This window comes from Asparagus officinalis, chromosome 5 (assembly GCF_001876935.1).
Source record: "Asparagus officinalis chromosome 5, Aspof.V1, whole genome shotgun sequence".
NCBI classification, from domain to species: Eukaryota; Viridiplantae; Streptophyta; class Magnoliopsida; order Asparagales; family Asparagaceae; genus Asparagus; species Asparagus officinalis.
The window spans coordinates 8,965,689-8,976,809 of NC_033798.1; the positions used below are offsets into that span (position 1 = coordinate 8,965,689).

The window sequence follows — 11,121 nt, forward strand, 5'->3', positions numbered from 1 at the left end:
ACCTAAATTCTCTATTTCTATTAATGGTTCTCTTCATGATTATTTTCAAGGTGCTAGAGGGCTTAGACAAGGAGATCCAATTTCACCTTATTTGTTTGTTATTGGTATGGAATATTTGTCTAGGAAGCTAAACTCTCTCAAGGGGGATAGGCTCTTCAAGTTTCATCCAAAATGTTCAAATCTGAATTTGACTCACCTCATTTTTGCGGATGACCTCCTTTGGTTTTGTAAAGCTGAATTATACTCTATATCAAAATTATGGGAGTGTCTTAAGGAATTCAGTCAAGTTTCAGGGCTGTAAAGCTGAATTATACTCTATATCAAAATTATGGGAGTGTCTTAAGGAATTCAGTCAAGTTTCAGGGCTTGAACCAAATCCCTCCAAATGCTCTAAAATTATGGGAGTGTCTTAAGGAATTCAGTCAAGTTTCAGGGCTTGAACCAAATCCCTCCAAATGCTCTGTCTTTATGAGTGGGGTTGATGATAATTTGAAGCATCAGATTTGTGCTCTTCTTAACTTCTCTAAAGGTATTTTACCTATGAGGTACCTGGGTATGCCACTGATTTCAAAAAGGCTCTCTTAGCTTGATTGCAGTCCTCTTATTAATAAAATAGCTGACCAAATCCAAAATTGGCGAAGCAAAAACTTCCTGTTATATGTTGGGAGGTTGCAGTTAATTAAGTCAGTTATCTTGGGTATACAAATTTTTTGGACTAGCAATTATATCCTACCAATTAAAGTTCTGGAGATGATTGACAGTATGTGCTCTGATTTTTTATGGGGACATAAAATCCATTTAGTCTCCTGGAATTCAGTCTGTCAAGGCTTCAAACAAGGTGGTCTGGGTCTGTTTTCTGCTAAATACTGGAATTATTCAACAGTTGCAAAAATGCTTTGGATGATACATCTCAAAAAAGACATCCTTTGGATCAGATGGGTCCATGGTCACTATTTGAGACAAAAGGATATATGGCAGGTTCAGGAAAAAACAAGCACTACCAAAAAATGGGTCTATGGGGACGGTTTATAACCGTCCCGCTAGATAATAAAACTGTCCCCATAGGCCTACGGGAACGGTTACTCATCCGATATCTTTGTGGCCGTAGTGCTTGGTCTAACGCGACAGTTCATGATCCAAATAGCACGGTTCTTAAACTGTTCCTATTTATAACCTATGGGGACGGTTTACCTATGGGGACGGTTCATATTTTTGTAAATGGTAACGGTTATTTAGCAACAAGAACGGTTATAATTTTAAGCTACTGTGACACTTAACACACCAAGGGGGACAGTTTCGACTTTGACCTAAGAGGACGGTTATATTGCCTATGGGAACGGTTTTATTTGTGATCTAGGGGGACGGTTTTTATACCAAAGGTGACGGTTAGCTATGGGGACGGTTTTTAGCAATGGGGACGGTTAGCAATGGGGATGGTTTTTAGCAATGGAGACGGTTTTCAGATTTAAAGATATGGGAACGTTTATATATAGCAAAGGGGACGGTTTTTAATTTTTATCAATCAAAGCAAATCATCCAGATATCACACATTAGTCCATCACATACAAAGAAACAATAGTCCAAGTTTTACACACAAACTAATAATGAACAATTCATTACAATGAAGAACAATATTATAGCAATGCGATTGAGATTCATCACAAGTTTTTGCTTTTGTCCAAAGTACATATCACAATTCCTCAATGATTAAAACAATGCTTTTGTCCAAAGTACATATCACAATTCCTCAATGATTAAAACAAAGAGCTACTACTTAATCAAAAGTTCTCTATTGAGACGATTAAGTTTTAAATCTTCACAACAAATAAATCCCACAAAGAGCGATAAGCATGGATCTTCAGATGTTTTCCTACATACATTAAGATAGAAAGATAAGCATATTGCATAAGAGTTGAAAGAACATAACTTAGTGCTAAGAAAATAAGCTCTAAATAAGACCACATCTTGAGAGGTTAGTAATCCAAGTCATGCAGGCAAAAAACAAATAATTGTTCTCACATATACTCTATCTACTTGGTTGTTAGTAGTAGAAATTTCGAATCCAACACAGTTGTATTTAGGAATTCACATTATATCATTGATCACTAAAGTAAGTTCTTATCAATAGCAGACAACATTCTGTAGTTTACCAGACGAATTAAGAAACTCCTATATATTAACCAAGAAAGAGATGGAACACAGCATAAGAATAATAACCATATAAACCTGACACATGGATTTTACTACATAGATCTATATTTATTGGGTGTTTAATTGCATATCCAAGTGAATCAAGATTTTGGGTTGCTGGCAGTCCAGACCTCAAGAAATGCATGCTTAATTATTAATAAGGACACCGTCACATAGTGGATCAGCCTCTATGAAGGTCATACGTTAATCCTACATATATATAAGAAGAAAGACTATATCCTTAGTTTAGGATAACAAATTCTGAACCCAGTCATGTACTAGATGTTGACTTCTATGTCTCAGTTACATCTCTTACAAGCCTTTGGGGCATCCGGGATGTTATGTCAAGTTTAGGATAAATCAAAGAAGTATTCAATCAGTGTTCATTAAGTGATCAAGTATCTAGCATTAGATATTGGTGCTCTCTTTTATCCCAAGTATTTATGGGCATATTCAAAATTTATGAGGTCCGGAAATTCATCGTTCTAGGAAGATTAAGCTTTACCATCAATACCTGTATGAACACTAAAGCATGTGTAAGGAAATGAAAGGATGTCTGGAATGATTAATGCACAGGATCCTATCAACATGGTATGCATTAAGGTAAACTGTCATTCCAGATAAAAATTCCACTTTTTTAGAATATGCTGAAGGTGATTCTCTCAATGTAATAAGCATGAAATATTCCTGATAGAACTTAGCAATTATCTTTTTATATAGTCATTAGCTGACTTTCTGAGGGTTGATTACTGAATAGAGATAACTGCAGCAGGTATGTCAAAAGAGTACTGGACAACTATAGAATAGAAGATCTCATGTCCACTTTTGCTTGTAAGAAGGACAAACTGATTAGAAACATTTATGATTTATAATGACAAACCGATAAGAAACTTTATGATTTATAGTGAGACTACATACCTGAAAATCTTATAAATCTGGGTTGTATTCCTTCTATCATTGAAATGAGTTCCTTCCGAAAGTCGTGCCCCTACAAAAAAATATTAACAATAAGGTAGGATATATTTCAGCTCTGATATGGTTGAAGGTAACACAAATCCCAAAATACCATGATCACATCCTTGTTCTCTTTTTCAAATTGATATAGATATGAAAAAAAACTATACGAAATTTCTGTGATCTTGAATACAAATTTAAATGGCACTCGGATTCTTCAGTGTATAGGAGAAGTACTAGGAAAAAAAGGAATAATCACCTACTAGTAAAACAATCGTGAACAAAAGAGGGTAATTGTTTGCATGGAACTAGAAATCTAATTATTTGCATCAAGTATATACTATCTACCTTATAGGTGTCTGTAGGCATCACTGATACTTGATCCAACCAGATAACTCCTTTGTGATTGGTCGTTAACTGAAGTCTGGAATTACTATTTGTTCCTTTCGATTCCAACTGAAACTCTATTTTTGTCCAATTTGACACTTGTGAAGCTGAAGCTCTGCGAGGAGAAGCACGTTATGCATAAAATAAAAAATATATATAAAAAATTAAACTTGAATATTAAACAGTTAATCATGAATGAGATCTCACATTATATTATTAGAAGCCAGGGTCTGCATTCCATCTGAACTCGTAAGAGAAACTGATAAGTTCAATGAGCCAGATGACATAACGTGAAGAACAACTTTATATGTCTTCCCTTGTTCAATATTCTGTAATATTATAATCAAATAAGGAAACAGATTTAACGCAAAACAACCTTTCATGTAAGGACTGTCAAGAATAAACTTTGGCTTTTCAAACAGTCAGTTGTTCCTTCCTTATGTTTCCTCATGCATATAAGTACATGTTTTCTATGTTTTCCTTACCTGCCTTCACCTTTTCTTTTTGTTAATTTTTAATTTTTTTATAGGTGGATTTTTTTCCTTTTCTTTTTTTTTTCTTTTGTTTGTTTGTTTGGTTTGTTGGTTGGGTTTCTCTTTTTTTTTTCTTTTTTTTTCCTGGTGGGTTAGGGGGGGTAGGTGGGGTTAAGAGAAATATAATTTCCTTTCAAAGAAATTTTTTTATAGAATAACTACTTATCACGCATGAGATGTACCATGCCCCAATATCCGGGATTATATACGCCAACACCACTATCTGGGCATCCCACCGGGTCACAAAGAACTTCCATACGAAGGGCAACTTTGTTACGGTTGAAACAAGATGACCGATCAGTTAACACATTAATGAAAGTTTCATTCCCAATGATGCCCCATGGATCAATGTTTGAAGGAGTGTTTGGCCCTCCAGCTTCAAATCCTGAAAATACAAGTTGTGAGGAGTTCAAACAGAGAGAGAAAATTCATCACAAGAAAACAACACGAATCACTGGCAAATCATTCATTGCTTTGGTCAGTAATATTCAAATTTAAATGAATCCAACCATTTGATATCTTAAACACTAAATATGAAATTGGGCGTAACAAACTGATGTATGGTACAATATTTCTAATTCCTTTGTTAGTTTAAATGTTAGTTCCTTTCCACCAAGAACTATAATCCTAACTCCTTGATCTCTTCTATAATCTCTTAATCCAGCCAATTACGTGAAAATATCTGAAACTGAAACTTATAGGTTTATTTTCCAGGTTGCTTGCAGTAGAAAACAAGAGTTACAATTGCAGTATCAGCTTTCTAATGAGGACCTAAATTGAAATTTCTTTAGTTTCGAAATATTTAAGACAACATGAATCATTGAATTTACAAATTTGAATGTTTTATCTCCAATCTAAATTTGAGTACGACAAGGTTCTTGACAAAAAAAAACCTTGATTTATCATCCGTTCAAGGTTATTGAATACAGTAAACACAACAAAGTTTGTATACAGAACTTGTTATCGTTTAGGAGGGATTGCCTCAGTACATTATAGCAGCTAGTTGCTATTATACAGTAAAAGCTTGTCTATATGTCTTTGTAATACTTGTGGATCAGCCCTGCAGCACTCTGCTGCAAAGCCATTTTGGTCAAACTTGAAAATATGTCATTTATAGGTGAACCAGAGAACGGCTTATGAAGTCGACTTATATTACATGCATGGGCTGGAAATGACATATTATGTATATCTGAATGTTATTATTTTCTGTGACACCTAAAACATTTATAATAGTCACTATGGAACTCCTAGTTTTCTTTTCTACTGTCATTGTGTGATTCCATTTTGATTATTACCTCTGTTGCTGACAAGCTCTGCCCATATCCCACCAGCTCCTGCATGGTTGATCTCCTACATGGAAGATGTCGGAATAAAGAAACAAACAGTCATTGAGGAATTTATAGTTACTAAATTTTTAGTGCAACCAAACCATGCAAGGGATTTCAAGTATAGAAGTCCTAATGTGGCATTTTTAACTTGTTCCTTCGAGAACACAATGACACAGAAAAGCCATTTCCTTATAAATATTGGTAGAGCTAACACGTCTATAAACGATGAACTTAAAAGATACATGTGATACACTTCAGATGCTATGTTTGACGATCTAGTGTAAAATGGACAACATCAAAAGCTCATTCATATGCAGACTGAGGTCAGAATCAAATGAATGATCAATGAACTACCACTTCGCAATTAATATGTTGTTTCTCTATTTCAACCAATAAAAATTCTGAAAAGAAAATAGTAAATAGCCTGCATTACAGCAATCTTTCACTGCATAAATCATAACACTGTTCCTCATAAGATCAAATACCTCTAGGTAATGCAAAAAGGCCTCTCAGGCTTAATTCTTCAAAGCATATTCACTTCCTCCTTCCACAGAAGGATAAGTTAATGAAATGAGGAAATAACTTAACGAGAGCGTAGTGTTTTTGTTTCCGCCAATATAATTGAAGATATTAGGTGTCACAAACATCAATGTCTCAAAGAGGCTTAAATTCATTTAGTAGGTTTTCTGCAGTGTTCATGGCCAATTATAAACTATTTTAGAACACATCTCCACAAGCATAAGAAATAAAGAAATTCACCTCAAAAAATATACCAAATAGATGGTCAGGAATCTTCCGCCCTGATTGTGGTGATGCATCTATCTTGAGGAATGCTGTCTGATTTACTTCCAAATCATAGGCAAAGATCTGACAATAAGCTGATATCAAGAACAGAGCACAAAACAAGACACCAGAAGTTGTCCTCTGAAGGCCGATCATAATCTCCTTGTACACTATTTAACCACCGGAAAGAGTAATATCGTCAAACATGAAAACATTTTGAACGAAAACAAAACCCTAGATTTTCACAAATTGGGAATTACAAACAAAAACAACAAAAATTAAACGAGAAGTTCCCGTGAAAGGAGGAAAATTTCTCTCTTTTATCTCACGCAGAATTCCAATTATTAATTTTGAAATTTGCAAAGGGAAATACTTTGAAAGAAACCAAAACCCTGGAGTTCGTTTTCACAAACAATAGATTAAAGTGTAATAAAATAAAATACCTGACCTTTGGCTCTGAGCAAAATACCTGACCTTTGGCTCTGAGCTCTCGAACCCTAACCCTGGGTGAAGCCTCGATCGAATTCTGATTTCTGAATGAAGAAGAAGCCGGAGATAGCGCCCTCTCATTTAACCATTGGAGAGTGAACTTTTAAGTCCTCTTCTCGGCGCCACCGCAGAGGCAGAGGATGAGGTGGAGCGTCGACTCCTTTTGTATGTTGTAATCGGCCAGGGTCCGGCCATCCTCGAGCTGCTTTCTCGCGAAAATGAGCAGCTGCTGATCCGGAGGGATCTCGACACCATCGAGGTCGGCGTAGAGATGTGCGGGAAGTTCGAGCGGGGGATAAGAGGCGGCGGATTTCATTCAGTCCAGGAGACGACGGCGAGAAAACCCTAGCTTCGAGGATTTGTTGTTGATCGATTGGGTGAAGAGCGGCCAGTATATACGAGAGAAAAACATTAGTGTTTGTTTAGGGGCCACCATAAAGCCCATAAAAAACCGTGCCTTTAGCGTATTAGAGAATTTATTCCCAAAACTAATTCAAATCCAACGCTTTATTTTAAAGCGTTGTCTTAGACTCTATTGTGACGGTTAGAACCGTCACAAAACTGTTTCTTTAGACAGCTAAGGGGACGGTTTTAAACCGACCCCAACGAACCGTCCCCATAGACCTATTTTGTGGTAGTGAAGTGATTCTTGGACATGGAGGCAACTTTTAAAAGTAAGAGATATATTGAAGAATAAAACTGGAAGTGTGGCTAATTTGACAAATGCAATAAACAGTTGCTGCATTAATGGCAAAGTCAGTATCTCTTCTATTTACAGGATTATTTTCCAGCAACATGGTTTGTTTGAAGGGTCTGACACCATTTGGGGGGGATGGCACTACCCCAAGCATTCTTTCATATTATGGCTTGCATCTCTCTCTAGACTTCTCACACAAGACAGGTTGTGTAACATGGGGTTGCTAAGTTCAAGCCAATGTGTGTTTTGTTCAATTCAAGCAAAGTCATGCCAACACATTTTTTTTTGAGTGCCAATATTTTGCCAATGTTTGGAATAAAGTGATGGAATGGATGAAGTTCAATTGGAGATCATGCTCATGGGACCTAATTATGAGCTGGTTCAACCGGAACTTGAGAGGAAGAAGTTATAAAAAGAAATTGAAGAGAATTGCACTATCTGTGTCAGTGCACATGCTATGGCAAGAAAGGAACTTCAGGATTTTTCAACAACAAAGAGCAACAAGAAGCCCTGACTCACTCTTTTGTGCAATCAAATTCAGTGTATATAAAAAAGTTCTGAATGATAGATTTCCACAACATATATTACAGTTTATAGAAAACCTGTCATATTGAAGACTGGATTTTTAAAATCAGTCTATTGATTTGTTTCTTTGATATGTACAAAACTTTCCATACTTAGTTATGAATAAAATTTACATTCATTTACCAAAAAAAACATGAAAAAGTCAATGTGAATGACTCACACACTTGAGAAATCTACCGAAATTAAGGGGCTGTTTGGTTGCACACTTTTTGAGAAAATTTTTCTCAAAACATCAGATAATGGCAAATTTGTAATTAAAAGTTTTCCAGAGATTTCTGTAAATTGTGTTTGGTTCAACAAAAAATTTACAGAAATATTTTCTATAAAATATCAAAACCTACCAAATTTTACAAAAAACAATTTCCTCTCAAAATGAGAAAAAATCACCAGAAATCTGACACATACCATATTTAATTAAAAACCTATCAAATCTTATTATTTTCTATAAAGTTATGAGCTATTTTCTTGTTTTGAACCAAACAAGCAAAGTACAAAAAACAAGAAAATTGGTACTTTTTGATTTCTAAAAACTTTTCCTATAATTTTTTTAAGAAATACAAGGAAATCATATTTTAGATGGAAAACATTTCCTATAATTTCTAGAAATTGAACCAAACACCCCCTAATCCTCTCAATCTTGGAAATTTCCAAAAAAAACTAAGAAAATATATATTCTCTTAGCAGTTCAACTATATCACTCTTTCACTTTCTCTGTCACTAATATCGCGTACATCAGAATACTGATATCTATAGTTAGTCCTTTCTTAATTACATAGCTCGTGAAAACGAATGGACCACATCGAAAAGGTAAACTAGAAGAGACCTCTGATGACTTTCTCTTGTAAGAGATCTCACGCCACCTTGTATGCCCCTTTGTTGGATTCTTGGATCTCTTACAAAAGTCAACATCCTCAACTAGTTCATTTCCTTCCCTCCCGCAAGCTTCCCTCTTCCCTCTCAGAGAGGGACCCCAACCTAAAAAAGATCACCATCAACATTCCTTTTATTTTCTTTCTTCCTCTTCTCTAATTTAATTTCAATCACATACATTAACTCTTTATAGCCCCACAATCTTTTTAATACCTTGCCTTTTAAGCACTCTTTCATCCTTTCTTATTCTCCTCTCTCTTCATGCCTTAATGTCCACAACAAGGCAAGAACAAAACCCTAATAACCCCAACTCTAATCTTCATTCTACTCCAATAAAGTAAACCCTAACCCTGGTCTTCTTTTATTTAGGTTTGAGGAAGTAAGCAAGAAAATAAAGAGAGAAGCCGATGTCGTTGCAAGTGATCGGATGTCGAGGCGAAATCTGCTGGGGCCGGTCGGCACGCTAAATACGGTCACGCCCTGCGCAGCCTGCAAGCTCCTCCGCCGCCGCTGCGCGCAGGAGTGCATCTTTGCTCCTTACTTTTCACCTCATGAACCTCAGAAGTTTGCCGCCGTTCATAAGGTTTTCGGAGCTAGCAACGTATCAAAAATGCTCATGGTATGTTAATTGATCACTAAATGCATCTAACAATATATAGATCTGTAATAAAATTTATAACTAGTGTAGTATGAAAAATTAGAATTAAACATAAGAAAACTTATTATTGAAAACAATTAAGAATTATATATATAGTCCTGGTTAACTTAAAATCAAAGGTAACTCGGAATAGAACTAAATGAGAGAACATAATTCATTTAGTCTAAAATAAAAAAATTACGATAAAGGCTTTGTTGTTGCTGCTGCCGTTATTTATTGATGTATCATAGGAAATGTTTGTAATGTATCCAAAATTATAAGAAGTGGGTATATTCGTAAGAAGTTAGAGGTCATTCTTGATGATGAAATGAGATAGAACTGATTTAGAAATGATAAGATTATTGTTGAGATTTTACTCTCCCAAAGGCAATGGCGAACTATCACACCAATATTGCAAGAAGAACCGGATTTCTTTATTAACTATGAAAATCTATACCTTCAATCCTAACTCTTATTTGTTCTTCTGGCTCTGGTATGTCTTATCTTAATTTACAACAATAGAAGATCTTTTATAGAGAAACTTAAAAAACCCCTTATCTCCAACTCTTAACTTTCCTAATTGTAATAGAAATACACATTGATTATCATGATCGGATACAACTTGAACTCCATCAAACTGCTTGTACTTACACACAAAGTAAAAGATGCAATTTAAACGATTTAAGTCCATCACCCTTTCCCTTTCTTAATCAACCTTTCCAATGTGGAACCATATCTAATATTTAATTTTTTGGTTAACTTGATTCCTAGCCTCTATTTAAGATGCATTAACCTCTTGACTAGGTTCAATTTATTCCCCATACTTAAAAAATGGGTAATTAAGGACTTGAATCTACCCAAATTCTGATAGAAGCAGTTATGAAAGATATGAATGTGATCAACTTAATGAAAGAGATAGTTCTTAATAGAACTATGATTCATGTAGCTGACTCCAAAATTTTGTATAAAACCTTTGCAGGAGGTTCCTGGGCCTCAAAGGGCTGATGCAGCAAACAGTCTTGTATATGAAGCCAATGTCAGGCTTAGGGATCCAATATATGGATGCATGGGTGCAATCTTGGCCTTACAACAACAACTTCACTCTCTAGAGGTTGAATTGGCCGCAGTGAGAGCTGAGACTTTGAAGCATAAATTCAGACAAAATAGTGCTAGCATCAACATTCCATCTTCTTTAATCGCTCCTAATTCTTCAGAAGCTTCAGCTGCTGCTCGGCCGCTGCCACCGCCTCAGGCCGCTTCGTCGTCTTCCTCGATGTATACGCCACTGTCAAACTCTAGGGATTATAGCTCTATTAGTAATGAACATGTTGCATTTTTTGGTCAAAGATAAAACTTCGATTAACTTTTTCCCCCCTCATTGAGAATGTTGAATTAATAAAGATGGATATATATTAGCCATTAGTACAGTTGAAACTAATTCTGCTTCAGGTTTTCCCTTAGTTTTGTTAATATGTAGTCATTTTTTCCTTTCTTTCCTCATGTATATGATTTTATGTAGGGGCCTGAAGTTTTGTTTTCCAAACCGTAGGCTAGCTAGCTGGTTAATTAGTAAGATTAGTATTTTGCTTATTTAAAATTAATTCTATTTTTTATGGGGAACGTGGCAACATGCACGTGCGTGGTGTTGACCCAGAGGAGTGAAAGGGG

At 35.6% G+C, this 11,121-nt stretch overlaps 2 protein-coding genes across 2 annotated transcripts; one reads left to right on the plus strand and one right to left on the minus strand.

Moving 5' to 3' along the window:
* LOC109841490 (alpha-L-arabinofuranosidase 1-like) lies at window positions 3,385–6,745 on the minus strand. The gene is made up of 6 exons (XM_020410456.1): window positions 6,619–6,745; window positions 6,152–6,345; window positions 5,360–5,414; window positions 4,247–4,449; window positions 3,739–3,860; window positions 3,385–3,646 (listed from the first exon to the last, which is right to left on the minus strand). The coding sequence occupies exons 1-6, from the start codon at window positions 6,743–6,745 to the stop codon at window positions 3,400–3,402; spliced, it is 948 nt and encodes a 315-aa protein (XP_020266045.1). The 3' UTR covers window positions 3,385–3,399.
* Window positions 8,902–10,850, plus strand: LOC109843144 (LOB domain-containing protein 15-like). The gene is made up of 2 exons (XM_020412077.1): window positions 8,902–9,435; window positions 10,433–10,850. The coding sequence occupies exons 1-2, from the start codon at window positions 9,244–9,246 to the stop codon at window positions 10,802–10,804; spliced, it is 564 nt and encodes a 187-aa protein (XP_020267666.1). The 5' UTR covers window positions 8,902–9,243; the 3' UTR covers window positions 10,805–10,850.

What these genes read in the sequence shown, in the direction of transcription:
- LOC109841490 (XM_020410456.1), bottom strand. Translation starts at nt 6,745, where the DNA reads ATGAGAGGGCGCTATCTCCGGCTTCTTCTTCATTCAGAAATCAGAATT. An exon ending in TGCTCAGAGCCAAAGGTCAG is followed by an intron (nt 6,346 to 6,618) that starts GTATTTTATTTT and finishes GTGGTTAAATAG; the next exon opens with TGTACAAGGAGATTATGATC. An exon ending in AGAGCTTGTCAGCAACAGAG is followed by an intron (nt 4,450 to 5,359) that starts GTAATAATCAAA and finishes TTGTATTTTCAG; the next exon opens with GATTTGAAGCTGGAGGGCCA.
- LOC109843144 (XM_020412077.1), top strand. Translation starts at nt 9,244, where the DNA reads ATGTCGAGGCGAAATCTGCTGGGGCCGGTCGGCACGCTAAATACGGTC. An exon ending in ACGTATCAAAAATGCTCATG is followed by an intron (nt 9,436 to 10,432) that starts GTATGTTAATTG and finishes AAACCTTTGCAG; the next exon opens with GAGGTTCCTGGGCCTCAAAG.